This window comes from Agelaius tricolor, unplaced genomic scaffold (genome assembly GCF_023055355.1).
Source record: "Agelaius tricolor isolate 1412-34295 unplaced genomic scaffold, bAgeTri1.0.p SCAF_37, whole genome shotgun sequence".
Taxonomy (NCBI): Eukaryota; Metazoa; Chordata; class Aves; order Passeriformes; family Icteridae; genus Agelaius; species Agelaius tricolor.
The window spans coordinates 261,852-287,244 of record NW_027269297.1 but is presented as its reverse complement, the minus strand read 5'-3'; the positions used below and the strand labels follow the sequence as shown (position 1 = coordinate 287,244).

At 41.7% G+C, this 25,393-nt stretch overlaps 1 protein-coding gene across 5 annotated transcripts in view; it reads right to left on the bottom strand.

The window, feature by feature from the left end:
• CDK5RAP2 (CDK5 regulatory subunit associated protein 2) overlaps nucleotides 1-22,942 on the bottom strand; it is a 71,338-nt gene extending 48,396 nt beyond the window's left edge. For 2 of the 5 annotated variants that reach the window (XM_071453613.1, XM_071453614.1), the window contains exons 1-14: nucleotides 22,779-22,942; nucleotides 22,579-22,640; nucleotides 21,873-21,940; nucleotides 18,386-18,496; nucleotides 17,498-17,574; nucleotides 16,644-16,764; nucleotides 15,044-15,195; nucleotides 13,982-14,144; nucleotides 12,627-12,680; nucleotides 12,100-12,219; nucleotides 11,405-11,497; nucleotides 9,891-10,109; nucleotides 4,329-4,499; nucleotides 3,431-3,604 (exon numbers count right to left, since the gene is read on the bottom strand). In XM_071453613.1, the coding sequence (XP_071309714.1) occupies nucleotides 3,431-3,604; nucleotides 4,329-4,499; nucleotides 9,891-10,109; nucleotides 11,405-11,497; nucleotides 12,100-12,219; nucleotides 12,627-12,680; nucleotides 13,982-14,144; nucleotides 15,044-15,195; nucleotides 16,644-16,764; nucleotides 17,498-17,574; nucleotides 18,386-18,496; nucleotides 21,873-21,940; nucleotides 22,579-22,640; nucleotides 22,779-22,831 (1,638 nt within the window). In that variant the 5' untranslated portion in view covers nucleotides 22,832-22,942. The remainder of the gene's footprint in view (nucleotides 1-3,430; nucleotides 3,605-4,328; nucleotides 4,500-9,890; nucleotides 10,110-11,404; nucleotides 11,498-12,099; nucleotides 12,220-12,626; nucleotides 12,681-13,981; nucleotides 14,145-15,043; nucleotides 15,196-16,643; nucleotides 16,765-17,497; nucleotides 17,575-18,385; nucleotides 18,497-21,872; nucleotides 21,941-22,578; nucleotides 22,641-22,778) is intronic. The other 3 variants (XM_071453611.1, XM_071453612.1, XM_071453610.1) reach the window with 2 other exon arrangements.
• Nucleotides 22,943-25,393: the final 2,451 nt, after the last annotated feature.

Genomic DNA, 25,393 nt, shown 5'->3' with positions numbered 1-25,393 from the left:
TGCACCAGGCTGCAGACAACACAAAAAGAGACAGGAAATGTACCTTCAAAAGCAGCTCATTTGTTCAATGATCTGTCCACCAGGATGCACTGATGGAGTCAGGCAGTGATTCCAAAATTTAACAGTACCTAAAGGCTGCATCTAAGAGACATTTCCAGGTTCTAGTGCAATTTAGACATTAAATACTATTCTGTATTAAAGTGAAAAATCCTGAGCTTCACATCTAATTTATTATCTAGATGAGCAGAGGAAGAGCTCCCAGCAAAGCTGCTGACTGAGCATGGAGAAACACAAAAACAGATGGAGGTGGGTGATCCAGAGGCCAGTAATAAAATAATCTCATGAAAAAAAAAAGTTTAAAAGTACATCTTGCAGCCTAAATTAAGGAGTCTTATCAACGTGCTGGAATCTCAGCCTTTCAAGAACAGACATTAAGCAAGAAATACATGGGTTGTAATTTAAGTTGGAAAAGTTTGATCACAAACACTGACCAATGACGTAGAAAGCAACAGAAAAAAAATTAATCTTTTTACTTAATTTAGTTGTTTCACAGTCTGTTAAAAGTTCTAGTGAACTCTTCCATATGTCTGATCTAAACCTTGCAATTATTACTGAAGACACTGCAGAATTCTATCCTAATTAAAGCTCTTTCTGAAGCCTGGCAGAGCACTGTCATTGTGCAGAGTTAGTGAGCACAAATGAGGGAAGGAATGGCTGCTGCATGAACAAAGCAGTGCCACACACAAACCCTGTTCCTTTTAGGATTCACATGTTGGGTTCTCCATTTGTACCAAAATCTCAGTAACCTCATGAAATCCTCCCAACTCTTTCTGCCCAACAGGAGACATGAGCTGTTTCTTAATTCCAAATGTCACAGGCTATACACAAATTATTAAATTCTAAATTCAACTACCTAGGTAAAGGTTAGCAAAATCACGAGGAAGTGTTCCTGATTTTTTTCAGAATCTTTCATGAATAATAAGGATGAGGAGATGCAGCATGAACATCCTTTTTTTTTTTGTACATTATTACTGTCATTTCTAAATAACGTGTAGGAGTGAATTATTTCAATCAACTCCCCGACGGTACACAAAACATAAGGCAGCTCTGTAACTTAAATAGACTGTAATGCTGTGGGAGTTAATGAAACATTAAACCTCTTGACACATGGTGTGAGGGAAAATGTGTTAGAGGAGATAGTTGCAAGACATCCAGGACCATATTGCAGTGAAGGATTTATATTCCCGTGAAAGGAGGCAATCTAATATATTAAAGTCTGTATTTAAGTCTGAAATACTATTCCTAAGCAGCAGTGGTGGAAAACTTATTTTCATTAAAGGTTCCGTAGATTGTAAGCAATGAAAGTAAAAGGTTTATACCCCCCCCAATAAATAAATTATTGGCAACGTCACAAGAATCTCTGGTTACCTCACTGAATGTTCTCGTGCTTCCAACAGCCCTCAGGATCATTTCAAAATCTCTGAAGGTTAAAGGATAAATGGGGAAGGATATTAGCTATACCTCCTCACTGATCCATCCATTCATCCATCACTAGAATTTGGTCATTTCTTCCAATTTCTAAATTCCTTGTCTGTAAAACACATTTAACTCAGACTTCAGAGATCCCTGAGTCAGAAGTTGCCAGACTCCCCTAATTATCAATGCCCTCACTCACTCTCTCTAGACCATGACAGTGGCTCAAAAATCCAAACTCCAAAATTAGAACCTGTAATTTATCTTTCCTGGCCTGGCCAAGGCAGAGCTCTGAGTGTTGGTTGCTTTAAAATTTATCATTACATTAAAATAAAATACAAAGATCTGCCAAAAGAGAGAAAAGTTCTGCATCTCTCCAATCAATTTCTTCAACTTTAAAAGCTCGCTGAGGCTGAAGAACCTGGTTTCTGTGCCCTCTCGTGGGGAGGATCCAGCTGTGGGTTTGTTGAGAGTCAGTGCAGCACAGCAAAGCCATCGTAGAGTGCCAGGCAGCCAATGAGAGCAGAGCTCTGGCTAATCTGTGTCCAAAAACCGTGATTAATATGCCCAAGTGGGTCCTTGCAGGAGATAGGTGACACAGAGGTTGAGCTGGGAGGACAATGGGCTGTGATTAGCTATTGTTCAGTCACTGAGTGCACAGAGCAGAGAATGGGCTGTGATTAGAAGGTGGGTCTGGGTGATTTCCTGCACTGCTCCTGCCCTGGTTACCCACCTGAACAGAGGGAGGGGTACACAGGCAAGTCACTGTTTGATTTCCATTAATTCCCTGTGATTTTCCATCCTAGGTCCCTTTGTGACAGAAGTTAGGTGCATGCACTGCAGTTTGTTGTGCAGAAGTGGAATTTCCCCCCAGCCTTTCCCAGACCATTTTCTGTGCCTGCACATTCACACGTACTGGGATAAACCTTCACTGCTGCCCAGGCAAACAGGGCTGCAGCTCCTTTTCTCTGAGCTGGTCACACATCCAGGACTCCACATGTTCTTGTCTCTCCCATGGTTAATTATAGTGCCCATCACATTCATCATCTCATCACCAGACTGTTCAGAATGTGACCCAAACACTGCATTTATGTTCCCTTTGCCATTGGCTCCTTCTATTTTGAACTTCCTTGAGAAAGTCTCGTTAATGACTGACACATTATCAAAGAAATGAAAAAGCTTTCTCCACCATTACTGTGTACCAGTCTAATTATTTTACCCTTGCCTGATGCTTTTAGAAACCTTGACACACCAGGCTGCAAACAACACAAAAAGAGACAGGAAATGTATCTTCAAAAGCAGCTCATTTGTTCAATAATCTGTACACCATGATGCACTGATGGAGTCAGGCAGTGATTCAAAAATTTAACAGTACCTGATTTCTTTTTGCTAGAGCAGAATGGAGGGTAAAGAGAGAAGGAAGTACTTCTAAAACTAAAATTTTGAATTTTGACCTCTCACTTCAGGTACAAATCTTTTCAATTCATGGCATCAAATAAAGTAATGGGCATATATTGCTCATCCTTTTTTAATATACATATTGCTGTACAAATTCTTCTTTGCTTTAAAGTAGTTTTCTTCTTACCCTGGACATGTTTTCACTCCTACCTGTATTTATCCTCACATTCCATTTATCTCCTGTGGGCACCAGCTCTGTGCAATCTTTCCCCTTATCTATCCAAATTACACAAACTCCTCTCTGCACCTCTCTCCAGAAATGCAGATATCCTCCCACTCAGTGAATTATGTCTGCCCTAACCACCAAAAAACCCTACCTCTTTATAGCAGGCAAAACATCTGAAAGTAGGGAATTTAGTGATGCCATATAAATTCATCAGAGCACGAACATGGTGAATTACAAGATATATCAGTCCACAGCCTTGAAGCCAAAGTCAAAATTCTCTTCCATTTGAAGTTCAGGTACTTACCTGCAAATGATCAGTTATGCAAAACTCACCTCCAGCTCTCTGACTATCTTGATAATTGACTGTTGAGTCTGGGCAGCACATTTCTCCTCCACCAAGCCCTCATTTTTCAGTTCAAGTTCTTCATTAGCTCTTAAAAGGTTCTTGCACTTATTCTGGAGCTCCTGCAGCTCTGCATCCTTTTCTTTAACTGTTCCATCAAGTCTCTAACAAAAGAAAACAGGCAGTTTTACAAAATTTACTCTAATTTGAAACTGCAAAATACAAAACCTAACAAAACTCAGAAGAATATTCAAGGATGACCTGGAACATGTTATTTACACACCTTGCAAAAAGAGCTCAATTTAAGACACCAGAAGCAAAACCAAAAGATACAAAGAAGCTTCCCCCACCTATGCAACCTTTTCAGTATTAAAAAACTAAGTCAAGGCATGCACCTTTGTCTCCAGGTACAGAGCAACTCCTCTCTGCATTGCTGGCTGAATACCATTACCACCTTTTTTACTCTGTGCAAACTGAGCAGGGCCCTGTTACCATTCAGGCAGGAACCTTCTCATAGAGGATATTTGAGGCCCCCAGAAAAGAAGATAAAATATTTCAGTATCTATTCATCAATTTCCACTTTGTGCACAATAAACTGAAAATCATGATCACTTCAGAGCTTTTACAACAGTGACAATCCTACATAAGTATTAGTAAAGCTTTCTTCCCCCTCTGTCCACACGCTTCACAAAACCCTAACAAGAAATCCTGGTGAATGTCACACACTCTGTAATTACAGGTCTGTTCTGCAAATACAGTATTATGAGAAGTGAAGGATTATCTTCAAAATCAACAATAACTCCAACTACAAACGTGATTTTGTAATAATTCCCCACACAAAATCAAATGATAACTTTCCATTTTTCATTTCAGAGCAAGTCTACCTACCTGAAGCAGCAGATCCTTGTGATTGACACTGTCTGTCAGCTGCCTTATAACAAGTTCTTGGCTCTGCAGCTTCTGATTGCTTTCACTCAAAAGAATATTGTAATGGTGTTCAACTGCTTTTTCTTTCTCAGTCATTTCACCATGTAATTTCTCTAGCTGATTTCTAAGGTCCTACAAAAAAAAAAAGAAACTGAATATGCAGCAAATCAACTTTAAAGAAAGTTTAAGACTAACAACCCACACTGTCACTGAGGAATGTACTGAAGCCACTTTCTCTTGGCATAAATGAAAACAATTAAAGAAAGAACAACTTTCAAATAAGATGTCAGTATTTTCTTCCATAAATCTAGGTTGTTGTTTAAATGCTTTTCATACAAAATGGCTGGTCTCCAAGGCTGTTGGGAATATTATGCACATAGATGTTGTCAGAATGAACATTCACTTCTGAGTCAATTTACTCTCTGGCTAGAAATAGGAGAAAATTGCTTACAGGTGATTCATTTTGTCATTTGCCTTTTTTCTCATCGCACCATGAAAATTGTTGCACATTGGTTACTTTGGCATCAAACAAAAGGTCAGAAACATTAAAACTTTTTCCTTTTGACAAGAACACAAACTTCAAATGACCAACCAGGTCAAGCTCATGATCAGAAGGGATGAACAGAACTTGATCTTGGCTCTGGCTCTGTTAATTACTTCCTGCAGCTCCAAGATTAGCTGTATTACCTCCACATCTCAGCTTCCCAGCAGAGGAATGTGGACATTCTGCTCCTAAAGCACAGGAGCAACCTCTTTCAACAGCTTCTACACAGCAGCAAGTCCCAAGGGCTCTGAGATCTGTTAGGACCAGATTGAAATGCTGCAATGGAAGAGCAGCAGCTCCTGGGCTGCACCAACCACAACCCCAGCTCTGCTCTGCAGCCCCACTGATCTGTCCCAATCCAGCTTTCCATGGGCTTTCAAAGTCTGGCCACCTGACAAAGCCTTGGGTGCCAAGAAGTAACATCAAACAATTCCTGTTCCTGACACTCTGCTAGGCACCAGGACAATCATTACATCTCTGTGAATATATGAGATTATCAGCATGGGATTTACAGTCAGCTCATAGTTAGAGTGGAAAATATTTAAGGGCACAGGGCAGTAGGAAAATTTCCAAGGTGGCTTCTCTGTCCCTCCACCTTCTCTCCCACCACCACTGTTTTGTGTCACTTCCAACATTTTTGCTGGTTGGTTGGGGAATTTCAACACTGTCAACTGAAGGAGGCAAAGCTTGCATAGACTCCAGCCTAATTTTATAAACTTTTCCTCTACTGCACAGATTGTGTGGAAGAAAGAGAGGTAGAAACTTGAAACACAGGAGCTGTTACCTAAAATTAAACAATTAAAACTTGCAGGAGACTTTATACTATCTAAACTTCTGTTCAGACCCAAAGAACCAGGTAACACAGCCTACATCTTCAAATAAATGTTTGCTACTTATTCCCCAAAAGGGCCCATTTGTGAAGTAGCATGAGCCCTTTAAATAGTTTGCACATATGGTAGTCACTTATAAACTTTATTTTTACCTCCATTGGGATTTAAAATTTAATAGTTGTTTCTTATTCTAAGTCCAAAGAAATAGCACTAGTGACATTTTAATTGTAGTCTCTTTAAAAACTGGTTTATGTCCTTTTCTTGACTTAATTACCTTGCTTCATGCAGGTTCACATCAAATCCTTAACATCCCTTTATTACTTCACTGTTTTATTTCTGTTTATTTTGCACATTAAATGCAAAATGTCATTTACAAAGCCTTTTGGTTTACTTACTTCATTTTAGCTTCATCTCCAGGTTTCAGCTAAGAAACACCTAACAGCTCCCAAAACCCCCTCAAATGTTATTCAAAGAATGATTACACCCTGACCCTCAGTTCTACAAACTGGTTTTTTTTCAGGAGCAAAAGAACTACTTGCTTGACTAAGAAAACTGAAGAACAGCAGAATCAGGTCCAAGTTTTGTCTAGATACCCAAACTCTCCAATATGTTCCTGTTTTTCCCTAACTGCTGCCTATAAATACAAACTGCAGTGGGAAGCTCTGATAATTGCAAAGGCTTTTGGCTCCAAGTTGTGGAACTCTTCAAGTGGGTCACATTAAAGCTATTCCCACACAGCACTGGAATTGGAAGCAAAGGATCAACAGCAGTGTTATCACATTCCCTGAGCTGCAAAGGTCACTCCTTGGCTTTTTTAAATGTTATTTTTATACTATCATGTTACTGAGTGGCTTGAACTGACACATTACCTGTAATTAAACTTCAGGGGACTTTTCATCTGGCCTGCAACTTCAAGTGACCAACACTGTGACTCTTAGTGAAAAGCAGAAGCAGCTTGAAGATGACAGACATGCAGAGTTAGAAAGATGCTGCTGTAACAACTGTACTCCACCTGTTATCTCAGTCCTCCTGGTGCACAGCACCTGTCAGGTGCAGAAACCAGATTTCTGCCCTAAAACAGCAGAACTCAGTAATGGGCAGGTTTATGGGAAGAGCTGGACTGACAAGGGATGTAATTGTGGAAAAAGTAGAACAGCCTGTGTGAAATTTCCAATTTGCACATAACTTTGCCTCTCCTATTTCTGCCCTCAGAACTCCCTAAATCCTTCCCAAGGCAAGCTAAAGGTGAGACTGAAAATTACCTTCTTTGCATGAGCTGGAATTGTGTAACACACCAAACTATCCATCACTGTAGCGGGTTGCTTGAACTCATTGACCACTCAAATTGTCTGGGAGAAAATCTATTGCTTTCTATACATTGACTTGCAAGGGTAATATAGTACCTACAGCTCTCAGAGCATAAACTTTGCAATTCTCTCTGCCAACCTTTTCCCCAAGAGACTTTCCTATGATTAATGATAGCTGAACTAAGAAAAATGAATGTGAAACACTCTAATATAGAAGGCTGGAGCAGATGCCTCCCCCTCCTTGTCAGATGAAAACCAGTTTGGTGAATAATTAAGTTGTGAAGCTCCAAAACCTTCCTCTCAGGCTAAACTACAGCTAGGAAGACTAAATAATAAATTCTGCCTAATGAGTTATTATGCATTTCCCCAACCAACTGATCAAATATGAATATCTAGTAAATACACTTGAACTGTCTACATTTAGGCCTGGAGAGAGAATGTGAAGTGTTTAGTCATGTAAATTTGAACAAACTTCTCAAGGAAGAAGCATTCCACCCCTGTTACAGGCACAGCACCATGATAGCCATGAACAACATCAAGGATGAGATGTTCATTCCTCACCAACAGTGTGTAAAAATAAAAGTCCAAAGTTTCTTGTTCCAAAGAGCTTTAAGTGATGTTTAACAGCATCTTGATAGTGATGCTTAACAACAGCTTTTAGAAAGGACAGAACAGAAAGAGCTTTAAAAGCTCTTTCAGATACCTTTTAAAGTTGCCCACCCTAAGGCTGGAACATGGTTCAAGAATATCTAAACCCATTAATCCAAGAAACTGCTAAAATTGGACCAAGTCTGTGATGGGGATGATCAGCTCACATGTAACAATCTCACTTGCTGGAGTTTCACCTTCTTCCCCTCCAGAACAGAAATGCCCAATTCATGTCCAGACAAACTGGGTTTACAGCAGGCCATGAAATACATTTTAGGGGGGGTTGTTTGTTGGGGTGTTTGGGTTTTTTAATGAATATATGCAAAAATGTAGCATTACCTGCTACACTCAATTACAGTATATGGGAAGTCACTGCAAATTTCCCTGTGAATGAGTGAAGAGCTAGGGCAGCAGTTCATTACAGAAATTGAGGGCATTTTCTACAGTTTATACACTTTTTTGCTAACTTTATTCCAACAAAATAGAAACACTGATGAATAGGCATCTTGGAGCATAAATAGAACTGAGTTTTTAAGGCTGTCTCATAAAAAGTTTGCAGCAGATCACTGAAGCAGTCTCCTATTTGTCAAAGAGCAAAATCTCACAGCATATTGTTTAACTCCCACATATCTACTACTTAATGGGCAACACTTCACAGGCAATGTGGTTCTATCCAATGTACTTGCAGCTCTGAAATTGAAGCAGCTGTTCTGCAAGGAGTAGGAAATAGGTTAGGGATATAATTTTTATAAGACTGCTCATCTTTTGGCAGGAATGCTTTTCCCCAAGGAGCTCATCTTTACATGAAAAACTTGGACATAATGGAGTCAAACAGGGCTTCTGTAATCCAGCTAACTTCAAATCCCCTAGCAACTCCCTCCTCAGTCCTATTTTTCCTGTCTTTCCTGTACAGTTATATTCTAGCTGCCCTGAAAGATGAAAAAAAAATCTGAATAGAGAAGACAGTTAAATATAAAATACTTCAAATCAATAAATGTTCTTTGTGGCTGTTTTACTGACAGCAGCGATCTGTTCTCGCTCTCCTTAACATCAACGCCCCAAAGAAATCTCAAAGCACACCAAAGATAGAGATTTTGTGATGGCAGCCAAACCACAGTTGACAATCAAACAAAAATGCCTTAAATTGGGAGTAGGAGGGGGAGAGGAACTTCATTTATTTGTAGGTAAAGAGACCCCTCTGCTGGTTTATAGGAATAGTGCAGGAGCAGCAATTTCCACGTCTCCCTGCTTTATTAAGGTCCTTATTTAATAATGGAACCAAAACATCTAGTGAATAAAGACAGGCTCATTAAATCTTTTATGTAATTTAATAGAGCAGGAGACTAATCCCTAACTGAGGAGGATCAGACTGTGGATGCAAGCAGGACTCTGCCCATTATGCAAATGCTGCCCTCGTGGAAGCAATGGTGAGAAGACTTTAACAAAATCCACATGACAGAGCATTCAGGTGAGAAGTGGTTTGTGTCACAGCCTCAGCAGAAGGTGCATCCTTTTTCCAAATGAAGAAAAGGAGAAACTTGGTCATTCACTTTGCTTGGTCATTCACTCACAGCATCAGCTGTGAGTGCTGGGAGCAGGAGAGCTCATCTGAATGCCCACAGCAAGGTAAAAACCCTCAAGAGAATATGAAGCAGCAGAATTAATGAACAGCACCTCATTTTTATGTTAAACTGTGATCAATTAATCCTGTGCTTTGGGTCTTTTACAAGCAGAAGTTATTTAATATACAGCCTTTAAGTAACCCTGCTAGAAGAGCAGAGAGCAGGCTGAGGTTTGACTCCAGGTCACAATTAGAAGAAAGTTTAAGTAGTGAAATTTAAGATAATCTATAGACATGCAACAGGAAAAATATGGCAGAAATGTAAACATACATCATCCTGATGTTCAGATTCTCCCATCAGAAAAACTGGACCAACAGTAACCAGTTACCATTTCTAAAGGTTAATGGTTTTTTTCCCTAGGACCTAACTATCAAAATTATATTTAAAATATTATTCTGTGCAGATTATGGGCCAGAATTTTCCTCAATCTTCACACACAGCATTAGACAGTGTCAGGCATTTCCTTCCCAAAAGTTATTTAAATTAAAAACCTAATTTAGTTAGAAAAGGACCTGCTAAAGCACTGAATGATTTCTAGACTTTAGGAAATAAAGGAAAAACGTGATAATAACATTAATGGTTTTGTCACTTCTGCTCTTCTGCAGCTGTGCTTCATCCAGCTCCTTCTCCATTTTCTCTCTTTCCAAATTCAGATCACTCAGCTCCTGCCCAGTGACTTTAATGATCCTCTGCAGCCTGCAGTTCTCAGCGTCCTTGGTGAGGTTCTCTGAGCGCAGCTCTGCCAGCAGAGTCTCCTTCTCCATCAGCAGAGCCTGGTAATCTGCAGCACCCTGAAACACACAACAGCATTCAGCCTCCAGAAGGGGTTTTCTGGAGCCTGGGAGTCTTTGCCACCATTGCATCCCACAGCCCTGCTCCTCTTCCCAGTGTTATCAGAACTGGGGGGCAAAGAAACAGTGAAACGACAGAACAAGGAAAGTGTAACACTAAAAACTTCCTCTAGTGATGTAACAAAACTTCCTCAGGGCAGGCTGAGGAAGTTTCAAGTGACAAAGAACGAGACAAAGGGTGACATGCAAAGGAGCCCACAGTGCAGACAAGGTCATGGCAGTATTATTGATTCACAGAGCTTTAATTACATCCAACTATTTCTGGACTAGAGTCCAGTTCCAATCTGGACTAGGGCAGGAAGTTACTGAGTCTTTCATGGAATCACAGAATTAAGATTAGAAAAGACCTTTAGGATGGAGTCCAGCTGCCAGCCCAGCACCAGCACCGTGCTCAGCACCAACCCACATCCCCAAGTGCCACAGCTGCACATTTCTGGGACGGTGACTGCACCCTTCCCCTTGGCACAGATCTATTTTGTGCTCAACCACACACTGCTACAAGTGGCCCTGGAGCAGAGCAGAGGTGACAGGAGCAGAGGGCTCTGCAGCACCTTTTACTCACAGAGAGCTGCCTTCAGCTCAGGGCTGGAGCTAAGGAGCAGAGTGATGAGGAGCAGGACTCACTCTGCAGCGTGGGCTCTGTGGGCAGCAGGGATCAGTTGCACACTTCTTAAACTCAGAACTTTTCTAAAAAAATCATCAAGTCCCTTTTCTCCTTCACACACACACACACACAAAAAGCATTACTAATTCACATTTTCACAAATAACATTCCGGTGTTTTATAAATAAAAGTGGTTTCACGTTTATTCACATATAAATAAATCCAAGCAGGTGTCTCGCACCCAGTTCAACTCTAATAGGAAGCCTGTGCTGGCACCATAATTTTGGGAAAAAAGCTCAAGAAAACCTCAGCTCCCCAGATAGTTGTGTCTTTATTTTTAAATTACTCTGCTATTACATGTTTCTCCCTTAAAGATTCTCAATTTGTTTAGATTTATAAAAAATCCAAAAAACAAGAAGGAGAAACAAGGTAAGTTATTTTAACATTCTATTGTTCAAATAATTTTATTTAGGATTTTTTTTCAAAGTAATAAACACTAAGAACTTTAAAACAACATTTTAAACAGATTTCCATTCCTCTGCTTTCGAAGACAGCAAGCACTGCCTGCTGTGTGGATTTACAGAGAAGGAAGGAGCAGGAAGGGGAAATCACAACAAATTGCTTGTTCTTACCTTGAATTTTTGGACATGTGCCTTGTGAGTTGCCTCTCTTGCCTTAGCCAATGAAGCATTTAACTCTTCAATTTCAGAAGCCAGCTCCTCATTCTTTAAATAAAGTGAAATGAATACTATGTAGGAAAAGTTATTTCCAAGGGATGGCAATGCAGTAATTTCTACCCCATCTCATTAAACATTCATCCAACTACACAAAACACTTACAAGAACACCAAATACATCATAGTAAATTTTATATAAAGAAATTCTTGCTCTTATACACTCACTAGACTGCCTATCACTCAAGTGAAGTATTTGCCACTCTTCCACACAATCTGAATTTCAGCTGATGTTGACCTCTCTCATTTTAGCTGCCTTTGACAGCTCCACTTACTCAACAACATAAAATACCCCTCAGATCTTCTAAATGGTGCTCAGAGCTGATAAAAATCAGTATGCAGCTGAAAACATTTTTCTTTCAGCCTCTTAAGGGAGGAAGATACTTAACTGATACTTTCTCCTCTTCCTCTCTCCTTCAGTCCAAGAGCCCAAACTGCAGACAAGCAGAGCTGCTTGGAGAGGTGACAGCAGTGACAGGGACCCACTCAAAGCCTCCTCATGGTTCCAGTGAGATCAGACCTGCCACACACACACAACACCCTCCCTCCCTCTGTGGCACTTCAACAAACCAGCAAGATCATAATGACCCTCACCTCTTTTTCCTTTGCTTTTAAGGCAACAGTTAGTCCTTGGATAGTTTTATCCCTTTTCAAACCATTCTTCTTTTCCACAGCAAGCTCATTTTCTCTCTCTTGCAGCTCTTCTTGCAGTGACTAAATTAGATTATGTGAAAGTTGCATTAACTTCCCACTAAGAGACACTGTAACTGCACATTAATAAGTACACTCCCTCAGAGTTCTTGGAGGTTATTAGTCAGATTAGCAACATAAAATACAGTTCCCAAAATGAGAGGCAGCATCTTAAAGAAGTGCCTGGAGTATTGTATAAGAAGGGAGCAGGCCACGAGCATCAGCTTCAATATTTGATGAGTGTGTCTATCAGCTTTACTGAAAATTGCTTCAAAAACAGGAGGGGTCCTCCTGTCATCCCATATAAAAGAGAATTTAACAGAGGACCTGCTCTGCTTCCCTTGGAGTCAAGGCCTCCTGTGCCTATGAAAGGAGAACAGAGGGAGCACACTGAAAGGGGTCAAGGAAACAGGAGCAAAACTGGAACTTACCTGAATTTTTTTTTCAAAGGAATTTCTCTCATTTTTAAGCTCCATTCTAAGAGCCTACAAGAACAAAACAGTTGTTATGGCCCCTTTTCATTCATTCTCAACACAAATACACTCATTAAGCCTTAAAGTGAAGCAAAATGAGCTTAAAAACCCTGGGCATGAAATAAGCCAGTCAAAACTAAGAAGAAAAAAAAAGAAAATAGAACAAAAACCCTCAAAACATGTTCTTCTATGCATGAGACAGAACAACTGCACTTGCTGAGTTAATAGAGGTGCATTTGTATGTGACATTTATCTTTGTCAGCAAGATGCTTTTATCAAGAGAGATTTTAATTAGCACTTTTCCCTGGGGAGGTGACAGAATTATTTGTTTTAGAAAAGTAATCATACATAAAACCAGAGTTGTGCAAAGGTATTCATCAGATTTTTTCCTCCAATACTGCCCCCCAAATGATCATATGCACTCTGTCCACCTTCTGTGAAATGATTAAAGATGATGCAGTTTTCACCTTGACACACAAATACTCTTGTGAAACCAGGGGAGGCTTTCCTGGCACAGATTTAATTGCAAGATCACCCAGAACTGCAAACTTTTACTGCCTCTAATCAATGCAATCATAAAAGTCTCTTGACATAGACAAAAAATGTGTCTCTGTACTGAGCTGAGCAATATTAAGTTTCAAAACAAAAGGGAAGAAAAAATCTCAGATGCTTGACAGCCTCCATAATTAACTTTCTTAATTCTGCCAGCTTTAATTTTGTCTTTGAATAACCAATAGGAAAAAAAAAGAAGACAAAAAGCCTCTGGCCCTGTTTCTACATTCCAGCTTTCAGGATCTCTGTCTTCCTATTTATGAGCCAAGTGAAATAGAAGACTGATGCTTGTACCTTTTGTAAGCTAAAGGGCAAACCTGCACTTTATTTCATGAGAGGTTTTTATGTCCATCTCCCTTACCACAGCTTTTTTTTCAGCCCATAACAGCAGAGACACTTCCCAAGAACAAATTCTCAAGGCACATTCTTAACTTTTATAGCAGTTATGTCATCCAGTGAGGGATCTATTAACATCTAGGATTTCTCTAATATATACCTCTGTAAAGCAACTGCACTCTGTCTATTCCACAGGCATCAAGTCAGTGGGAAACACAACCTCTCACTGAGGGAATGGATAAATAAGGATGAATACTGCCCACCAAGCCAAGCACAACCCATGAATGGTAAGGAACTGGAAAATGGAGGAGGAAATAATATTTTAAAAAATTGGCTGATGTCACTTACATAGAGTCATGCATAAAACCTTTAAAATCCTACCCCCCATGAGATTTATAACATAATTCATCAGGCAGTGTCCTCACCTCTATCTCACTATCCTTTTCAAGCCTCAAGGCAATGGTAAGTTCTCTGATTTTTTCTGCTGGCAAGTTCCCATCAGAAGATCCACTCTGAGACTTTTCCTTCTCAAGGTGTTGAATTAGAGCTTCTTTACTTTTCAGTGACAGATTCAGTTGCTCTATAAGTCTAAAATGACAAGATTTAAAGTATTAATCTTGCACCATCTACCACCAATTCTCCAGTCATTGCAGTGAATCTTGCACACAACTCTCCTAAATGAGGACTCAAGACAATACTTGTAGAACTTAAGGAAGGACTTTCATAACCCTGGCACACCTGAAAATGGGCTGTAACTTTACCATAAGCAAACAGGGTTGAGCTATTTGCAAAGTGCTCATTCTTATTTTCCTCCAATACCACTTCAAATATCAACAGTTAAGTTTCTATATTTTACTTACATTGTCCTTTACAGCACACACAAAAACCTTATTAATCTATTTCCTTTCTTAGCCCACACACCACATCCTTATGTGCCTTCAGCAAGTGTCTCTCCAGAAGCCAGTTTCATCTAAATTTGTATCTAAGTGGTTCTCATTTCACAGAAACAAAAAAAAAAACCCAAAAAACCATACTAAAAACAAGTCAGGTCAGTGATGTTGTCTTCTCTCAATACACATCTTCACACTCCCAGTATTCCAAGAACAATAATGATGTTTTTTGGCAGACTTGAGTGTTACACATGAAAACTTTGCAGGATAAGATGCCATCACTGATTCCTTGTGTTCTGTAGCCTGGATTGTATTTCTAACAGTGTTTCTCTTCCCATTAAATCTACCAACCTGACCTATGAGCTTATGTTTCACACATCCTGACCCTTTCAGGCTTTCAGGGAACTTTTAAAGATGACTTTGCTCCACAGAGCACTGAACTGGTTGCTGTGTTGCCATTCACTCCATGGGTGGCCAGCAACTCTCCTGTACCCAAGGGCAAGACCAACCTAATCAAAGCCAAAGCTGTGCTGACTCTTCCCACTTGAACAATAAAGAATTCCAGCAGGCAGAAACATTACTGGCAACACTTCTGACCTGTCTTTCTCAGCTTCTGTAACCTTGTCCACATCCTTGGCAGGGGCATTGATAATTGAAGCAAGTTTCTGCTCAGCAGCAATTCTCAGAGCTTTCTCCTTCTCTGCCATTGCAAGGACTTTTGCCACCTCTTCTTGGGCAGCTTTAAGATTCTGAAATGAAAACACACAATCTTGATGCCTCTAAGAACTAAATGCTCATGAATTTTTTCACATACTGAAGTTTCTTCTACCCAACATATGTCAGGAAGTTTAATTTAGGAACTTTTACCAAGTATTTCAAGTTCTTTGTAAATGCTTCTGAACTCTGTGTCTGCATTTTTAAGATTAATCCACTTTCTGCAGTACAGAAAGAAAGGAAATTTGTTTCAAAGAAATAAAAAATACCCTAACTGATAGCAGAACTAGAAACAAAAGGGCCCCTATGCTATGGTTTTAGATTTAGCAATTATAAAATGGTTTTGTCCCACTGTCCTCCCACTATCATAATAAATAGCTACACTTAAATGAAAGAGGTTAAAGAAGGACTTTTTTGTTCAATAAAATTAATATTCCCAAGCTCACTGTAGCTAATTGGAACTCTCTCCAACATCATTTATAATATTTTGCAGGAACTGATAAAGTATGAACCAGACATTTTTCTCTTGAACAGCAAAAGAAATGGAGATAACAGCCAGAGATTTCAGTCAACTCCCTCTGGGTGACCCAACTCACAGAGATGGAGAACACCAAAAAAAAGACACACAAAACAACTTGCCATATACTACATCAAATTTGATTCAGATCTTCATTTTCACATTGCAAGCTTCCCTGCTGTGCTCACCCAATTTATGAAATAAAAGCCTCCTTGTAGCCTAACAAGCCATTCCCCCCTTGCCTTCACATCTAAACTAAAAAGCATCTTTTTGGGGGAGGGAGAGGAAAAGCTCCTTCACCCCTGAACCTCCCCACTCAACCCCTCTCCAGAAAAGCTGTTTTGCCAACATTCACCTGTCAATCAAGAACTCTGAAGGAAATTAATCTTTGTTAGCACTCCCTAGATCTGTATAATTACATGGTGCTGTGTAAACCTGTGACTAAAACCACACTGCAGGGTCTGAATTCATAAGCAGAATAAAATTAATGTCAGAGGCCAACACCACCTTTGGGCTACAGAAAATACCCCATCACCATGAGATCAGAAAATCTGCTCTTCAACCTATCAGATCTGGAAAACACCAGCCTGACTGCCTGATTTGGGATAAAGGAAGCAATTTAAGGACTCCTCTACCAGTTCAACAGCACAAAGAATGCTTTCAGAAACCCCAGTTCCACTAAAATGAATAAGAGGTCATGCAAATTCCTCTTTTCTGCTCCTTGAAGGAACTCACTTAAATGGACTTCAATCATCCTTGTGGGTCCCTTCCCTTTACACTACAATATCCCTGTAAAGTAACCAGAGCTCAACAATAAATACAGGAATAAACTGTCTCAAGATATTCCTCACAGATAGTGAGGAATGAAAAAGGACATTATGAAAATATATGCTGACCATCAAATTTCAGATAACAGTACAGAGACAGCAGTGATTCCTTATTATTCCTTCAGCTGTGGTCACTCACCTCTTCCAGAAGGTTTATTCTGCCAGTCAGCATTTCCTCCATCTCTTGCATCTTCTTTTGTGCCTCCTTCCCATGCTGCACTTCAGCATCACCACCCTGGGCCAAGCTTTCAACTGCCTTACTGAGAGAAATAGCACAGACATAAAACCCAGTGCACATCAACATGGAAAACACTTCAGGTTCCAGAGGCTGATGGATGATGCTCAAGCATCTTCCACCTTCTCTGTACCTGCTTTTCACTTTAAGGTTCAATACAAACATCTACAGACTATGCAGCAATCTGGGTGCTGGCTGTGAGTTCCCCATAAAAGCCTTGGTACAGTGGCTAAAGAAGCATTTTAGATGTCCGATGAAAAAGTGAAATATTTCCTTTCTATTTCTAAAGCTTCCAAATACACTATAAAGCCTTCAGCAGAGCTGTGTTTTCTACAGGAAGCAGCACTGGAATAAACTGAAGACACAGAGCTGCTGAGATCTCTCCATTTGCCTTTCCAGTATTTGTTAACACCTTGTGAGAAAAGAACAGGTAGTGTCTCCTTACTCAACACCACTTGTTCATGACTGCCACATAAATTTTGCTTTCTAGCATGACCTTGTGCAAAGTTCCCTTCAAATCACAGCAATACCCTTTGAGCATCCTAGAGAGATCAAACAAAATTCATCTGCTCCAGGAAAACAAAGAAAATTCCACTGCAACTGAGGCCATGGGGCAATCAACAGCTGCCAGCCTGGATTAGTTTTGAACCAGACATTTCTAAATAAGTGCCCTTAAGATCCTCCAATTCCTAAAGCACACAGAAACACATAGAAACAAATCCTAAAAAATGGACATCAAGAAATAAACTGGTGCTTACTAGGCCTTGATGAGCAGCTTCTCCCTCTCCTGCAGTTCACGCTTCAGACTTTCTATCTCCACTTTCAGCTCAATGTTCTGTGATAAAAGAATGAAAATATCTGCAAAGAACTGGAAGATCATCCATCCCAAAAGTTAGTGGCAGTGTGTAGATTACTTTTTGCTTGGACCAGCAAATATAAAGTATCATTGGGATAAGAATAGACATTTAGCTGTTAAAAGACATATTTTGCAAGGTTCAAGCCTTCCAGAAACATCAATAGCATAAAGGACCATTGCACTCAAGCAATACAAATCCCCTGCTCACACATTTAACTGTTCTAATAGGGAGTACTGCACTTCAGTTTGGGAGTTTCCAGGGTTTCCAAGCATATCTCTTCTTTAAGCTACAAGATATATTATTTTCTTTGCAAAACCTGATTTTATCAACTACAGAGGTTTTTAGTAATTTCAGAATTTTTGTTTTATAGCCTGAGGAAACCTCTCATGATGTAATTGTACAAAGAACTCCTTGGCCAGGAAGCTGACAAACACCAATTCAACACATCAGCAATTACAACAAAATCACCAGTGGAGAAGACCAGGCAGCAATATTCAGCTGCAACCATGATCTACCCAAACATCAATTTATGTTCTTAACTACTGAAATATGCATCAAGAGAGACTCAAGTTTCCATCTCATTATGGAAAAGAGACCTGAGGAAAGCACCTGTTTAAGTCACTTTAAATTTAAGTTATTATTGAAAAGGATAAGGCCAGAATAAAATAATCACCAAAATTTCCAATGACAAAAAAAGACTTAAAAGCAAGTGAAAGAGGCAAAAACAAATAAAACAAAACAAACTCTTCAAAAGAGATACAGTTTCAGGAAATGTTTTTAAATGCCTACGATTCTGTAGATTTCTTCAGTGGGACCATCAAACTTCTGCTGCATTCGCTCCTCCAGAAAATAAATACGAAGTTTCAGGTTGAAGTTTTCTTTTTTCAGATCAGTGATTTGCTGTGAAAGAAGAAAGATAATGAGAAAAAGGAAAAAAAAAAAGGAAAAATCCTAACCTCCAATAGTTTTGCTTTTACCAGTGCAAGACCAGAATTCCACGTCCTCGACACAGTTAAACTCATATGGGTGACACACATGTATGTGCAATTGTAAAGGTATTAATTAAATATATAACAGCACTGAGCTCTTTGAGCTATTCCCTAAAGCATCAAAATACTGACTGACTTGACACAATAAGAATTCAGGAGAGATTTTTTAATCTAACAACATTAAGGAATTCTTCTAAATAATGAAACTTGACCAAAATGCAAGAACACAATACATTTTTCATCTTGAAACAGAAATATTTTCTAGAGCAAAAGCCTGGGAAGGCAGTTTCATTAACAGGACCCAGGTAACTTTATTCATAGCAAGAAAAGCCACAAGCACACAAGTGATCCCATTTGAACACCAGTAAAACCTTTATCCCATCCCATAATTCAGAGTGCAATTCTTTGGGGGAAAATTGCTTATCACTTTTAACCTTCCTTGTAGAAGCAGTAACTTAGTTGATGGTTTCATTAAAGAAAGGAGTTTCCCTCTAAATTTTTTTAAGAGATGAAGCATAAAACATTCATTCAAATAAGACTTATGTCCCCTGCCAGATGCTTTCAGCAAATGGAAATCTAATATGTTACAGAGCTACTAATAAAATATTTATGTAGGCTTTTCCAGAACACTACAGTGCTATTTGTAAAAATTATTAGCAATACAATTTCCAAAATATTTGGCTTGTGAAACCCAAGATTACTTTCTGTAACTGCACTCAGAACCTGCATCTGCAAACAACTGTTCAGTTTAATAACCCCTGCCCAGAAAGCTGCCTCGTCCTTATTCACAAAAGTGAAAATCATCTGAGCAATTGAAAATCCTACATAAACTTTGTGGCTCACTCCCACACCCTGAAGGAACCTGTCAGTAAATCATTCCCAGCAGTCCCTGCTCATTCAGAAAAAAGTCCAAGTGACAAAAACACTTTGAAGTTGCACCAGCTGAACTTCTAATTAGCCTCCCTACATTCGATATATTTCTGAGTCAAAAGGAAAAAATAATTTCAAAAGAATTCAGCATTTCACAACTCTTGTTACATGTATTTCAGTGGCAACAGAGATAAACCAAAGTGATTAAGGGTAATATTTTCAAAAGGCAAATGAAACAGACTATGTAATCACAAACCAAGGAGTGAAACAAATGTCATCTCTGATGTTCAGTTTCTTGGATGAATGTTAGAGCACACAGACAATTTATAAGTTATTGCTTAATGAAAGAAAACATGTAAAATGTGAGAAAGCTCACACTGCAAAAAGATTTTAAAAGCAACCCTCTGAACTTATGCATTTGAAGACTCAGTCTTAATTCTTTTATGCATTTTGATTCCTGTATTTAAACAAAAGGAATGAAAACCAAGACTGATATACATACTGCACAGAATATTCCACAGCATGAGCAGCATGGCAGCAAATCCTAGCCCAGATTAACTCCTTTCCAAGTCTGCATGGAGCCAGTTTTGTTCAAAAGGGATTTGTCAGCAGTGGCTGTGGTTTCACAGCAGAAAAGTTTCCAACTATAAAGGCTGTTTTAGATTCACAGCAAAACTCTAAGAGGGTTTGGAGAGACAAGAAGGAATCCCACAAATATTATTACCCAGCTCCCTTATTTGATACCCATCACCCTTTCTGCTCCTGAACACCTCATTTCCCATAACAAGATCCTCCTCAGAGATGCTTTTCACTCTGCCCATGTAATCATGTTTTCTATGATAGAATGGTTACCTCCACATTACAACAATGTGGGACACCATAAATAATTCAAAAACCTGCACCTCCAACATTATCCAGCTCAGCACCTTCTCCAGGTATAAACATTAAAGGACCTTTTCTACATGGATCCACCTTTCAGCCCACTTAAGGGTCATTATATCCATCCTGTTCTCTCTGAGCTACAAGGCCAGAGCTCATTCTTTTCATTACATCCTTCTTACAGTCTGTATGAATAACAGAGTTACAGAAATAAGTTTACTGGTGTTTAATGTATATTCTTCTTCCTTCATGGCAATGGATCTTTGAGCTACATCACACTGCTGGCATCCATGAAAGTTCTCATCCCATGGGAAGTTTTACAGCTCAGTTTAACAGGAGGGGTCTGAGCATACCAGGATGCCAGACCTGTGGGGAGGCCCCTGCTCTACATCACACAGGACAAACAGCAACAGATTTCTCCTTCTTTCTGCAACTTTTTTTTCCCTGTGCCCAGGAACCCTGCAGACAAACCACTAGCAAAATGTATATTCTGGACTGAGGCCTTTGGCACACATCACAGTAAGAGATTTTAAGCACATACCAATGCCAAGGCAGTGTCTGTCTGCCCCAGCCAACACACAGAAAAGAGAGAAAGGGAAATAGATACAAACTGCAAAAAAACATCCTTCACCCAAAGCTTTCCAAAACAAGCTTTAAATTCTGAGCAAAGAGCAGGGAGGATGTAAGGCCACAAGAAACTGAAAGTTTGTAAGAAACACTCATTTCAAAGGCAGCATTGCCACAAAAGGTAGCAGCAGCAGCACACTGAAACTGCAGACTCTTGGCACAGCCCAAAGGCAGCAGCCACAGCCTCTGTCTGTAGCAATCATCTCAGAGATTTTAGATTGCCTTCCCCTCTGCAGCTTCTTCACACAACAATAAATACCTGAAAAGTTTTTCACTCTAGTCCTGAACGGGGAAGTTGTCCTGCAACACAGCCCAATCAAATCAGCATTCAGCAGACATAAACAAGTGTCTTATGCAATTTAAAAAGCCAATACAGTTAACATATTTTAAAAATCTAATGTTTTCCTTTATATTCTAGTAAGTGCCAAAATACTTTTTTCTACAGGATTATCACAATGATACTAGACTTCTACAACACAAGCATTCCAAGCACACTCATACTATAAAGTTAAAAGCATTATACTGCAGTCAATGAATTAAAAAGCCAAATCCCACACTAACCTAAATGAAAATAAACTTGATGCTTCCCTGAAATAAATCAGCAACAGATGTGCAAACCAAGTTCTGATGTTTCTGGTGAGCTGCAGGAACTTCTGAGCAGAGGGTGCCAATTTTGTTTCACAACTTCAGCGCAGCAGTCGGCTGCTCTGAACAACAAATTACTGCCTCAGTTTTTGAAAGCAACACTTAAGAAATGGAGCTTCAAAGCATGGACAGGGACATTCACTTGGTCACACCTCCAAAAGATGTGACCAACTGAAACAAACTAAGAGTCAACACTTCAGCCAGCACGCTGGAAATATTTTGGCCATAAATCTGTCACCGAGTCTTACATTAAAAGTTCTGCTTACATTTTCATAGTCCTTCATGGTCCGAGCTCGAGCTGGTGAGACTGTGTCTTCTGCCACATCTGGTACTACTACACATTAAAGAACACAGAACAAGTTCAGACAGCAGAATCTCTCTAAGTAGGGTTTCAATTTGGCAAAGGTCTACACTAATCTAAACATAATAAAACCTTTAGGGAAGTGAGAGAGGCACTGCTTGGCCCCCTGTTTACATTACATGTCAGTATCTACATTCCTTTCTGATCACGCTAAGCTGTCTATCACTTAAACTCCCGAATTCCATCACACATTTAAATTATGATGTACACTGGAATTAGGCTATGTGAGGTACGCCGTCAATAAACCCTCAGGGCAAGAACTGGATGATGCACAGCGTGCAACTCCCCTAACCCTGAGCAGAATGTGACCAGGCAGCACGACCTAATGGATATTCCAAGTATTTTAAGTACACGCCGCACAAAACCGCTGATCATCTTATATAAGGCTGAAAGCCCTAATGACCACAGGCAGCGAGCACACAGCAGTGACGGCAGCAGCTGCTGGCCTTAAAAACTCTTACATTACGCCAAAAAGCGCATCACTTAAAAGGGGTTTGGGGTTTTTTTGCCTTTTTGCCGAGAGTTTGAGGTTTTTCCCGCAGGTTTGGGGTCCAGCGCGAAGCACCGAGCCGGGCAGGGATGTGCGGGCTCCGGCCGCGATCCAGCCTTACCTTGTCGGCCGGGCGGGCCGGGCTGGGGGTCCCCGCGGGAGATGTCCGGCAGCTGGAGGGCGCTGGGGAAGAAGGAGGAGAGCGCTGAGAGCACAACGCCCGCGGGCTCGTCCCCCTGAGCCCGTCCGCGGCCGGCGGGCCCGGCCCCGCCACACGCACCGCGCTGCCCAGCGCATCCCCGCCCCGCAGCTCCCCCGTACCTGCCCTCGAACGGCAGCGGCAGCGTCGGGTCCTCCCCCGGCAGCGAATCCATGGATCGGCCGCCCGGCTCCCGCGGCGCCCGCCGCCTTTGTGCGCGGCTTTGGCGGCTTCCCTGGAATTCAAACGCCCGCAATCGCTTCCGCCATCTTTGCGTCGAGCGCGCTGAAGCCGCCGAAGCCGCCGCGGAGCGCGAGGAGGGCGGGCACAATGGGAAGTGAATGGGAGCCGCCATGTTTGATGAGGGCAGGAGGCCGAGCCGGGCGAGCAGCGACCATGCTGGCTGAGGGCAGAGCGGGGCGGGTGCCGGCCGGGCGCCATCTCGAGTGAGGGAAGGAGCCCTGGCTGACAGCCCGAGGGGACGGGGCGCCTGAGGTGATGCGAGAGGGGACAGGGTGGTCCCAGCCGCTGCCCCGGCTCTGCTACAAAAGTGTCCCCATTTGGAAGAGGCTTTGGAAGGGAGGCACCCGGCCCTGGCTCCTGCCGAGCCTGGCAGAGCCGCTGGCGCTGATGTTTACCGTGTTCCCCGCAGGGCACAGCCGTCATTGGGCTTGGCGGAAGAAATAAACACGCGTTAGTTCCACAGTCTGGTCACTGCTCATCGCAACGGGCAGGGCTGCAGGCAGCTGCTGTCATTATCCGCGCAGGCGGATTTTGAATGATGATCTGAGAGGGTTTTTTGGGTTTTTTTTTTTTTGTAAAGCGAAGTTGTAAGCGTGTCTGCTCTCCCAATTTTTGTGGGAGAAAATGCAACTGCATTGTACATTTCTGGCCATGGACAGCGGGAAATGCTGAACTGCATTAAATGCTGCTGCTGTGGCCCCTCCTTCAAGGGCATGGCCAGGGGAGCAGCGCCGGGCGCAGGTGGAGCTCCAGACCCCTCCTTGCTGTGCATCCTCGCCTTCCTTCAATTCATTTAGTACCCGTGTGCAGGATTGAAGTACCTCCCTGCAATATTTATTTACATCATCACAGATTCACAGACTTATTTAGGCTGGAAAAGACCTCTGAGGTACAGAATCCAACCTTTGACCAATCCCTGCCTTGTCAGCCAGCCCAGCGCACTGTGTGCCATGTCCAGTCGTTCCTGGGAGTCCTCCAAGGACAGTGACTCTATCACCTCTCTAGGCAGCACCTTCCCAATGTCTGATCACCCATTTTGTGAAGAAATTTCTCCTGATGTCCAACCTGAACCTCACCCCTACAGCTTGAAGCCGTTCCCTGTTGTCCCTATTGTTCCCTGGGAGCAGAGCCCGAACTCCCCGGCTGTCCCCTCCTGGCAGGAGCTGTGCAGAGCCACAAGGGCCCCCCTGAGCCTCCTTTGCTCCAGGCTGAGCCCCTGCCCAGCTCACTCAGCCCCTCCTGGTGCTCCAGACCCTTCCTCAGCTCTGTTCCCTTCCCTGGACACACTCCAGCTCCTCAAGGTCTTTCTGGTCACAAGGGGCCCACAACTGGGCACAGCACTTGAGGAGCCTCAGCCATGCTCAGCACAGGGGACAATCACTGCCCTGCTCCTGTGGCCACACTGGTGCTGGTACAAACCAGGAGCCATTGGCCTTCTTGCCCACCTGGGCACATGTTCAGCCCTCTCAACCAGCACTCCCATTTTCCCCTGGGCTGCCTTCCAGCCACTCTGCCCCCAAAGTGCATTGGGCATCAGGTGGTGCCTCATGCTGGGATGCTGGGACTTGCTCTTACCATTCTCTGTAACACAAGGAAGCACAGGAGTGACCCCTGTGCATTAGATTTGGTTTCTTCTTTTGGATTTGGTTTCCTCCTTGGTACCAACTCAGGTCAGGTTTCACTCTAGGCTGTCTCAAGGGCACTCTAACCCAGACAGGAATTAGGCCATGGATAAGGGTTGACCACAGGCCATGAATTCTGTGAGTTTATTATTCCCAGTTGGCCTGGTGCCCTGTGAACTCCATTTCCTCCATGTACCTGCACTGTTTAGATTGACACTCACCTGTCAAATGCCCCAGGCTGGTGGGAGCAGCCACTGCAGCTCTGGATGTGTAGGTCATGGTGGGCTTCCCATCCTTGCTTAATTCTTTCAGCTTTATGAGTACAAGTGCATGATGGAGCTGCAGCAGTCCCAAACTGCCAGAAGTGCCAGGCACTACTTAGCACAAGTAAAGCTCTTAAACCCATCTCCTGTCCAACTGGACATGCCTCATGCTTTGCATTTGGGGTCTGATGACCCCAAGGGATGTTTAGTCCCTTCAACTCCCCCATGAGAGACCTCAAGAGACATTGGTCACCTTATGTGACTGAAACCCTTTTGCAGTGGCCTCTGCCAAGCTGAAATTAAGTTCACAAAATCAGGTCTGCCATATGGCACCAGGATCTGGTCAGCCAGGCTGAAATGTGAGTTTTCCTCCTTTACAGAGCAGATCTTCATAAAATTACTAAGTCCACTCATTTAAAATTATAATACCGATTGTTTAATCTTGTTTAAGGTTTCTGCAAGGTTTTACATATTTGATGTAGGTCTTTAAATCAGCATCCATCAAGAGTAAATCACTCTGCACACACAGCACATGAGTCTGCAGAGTCACAGCCCGTGTCCAACACACTGGAGTCAAAAGGAAATCAGCAGAGCCCTCCTTGTGAAGTT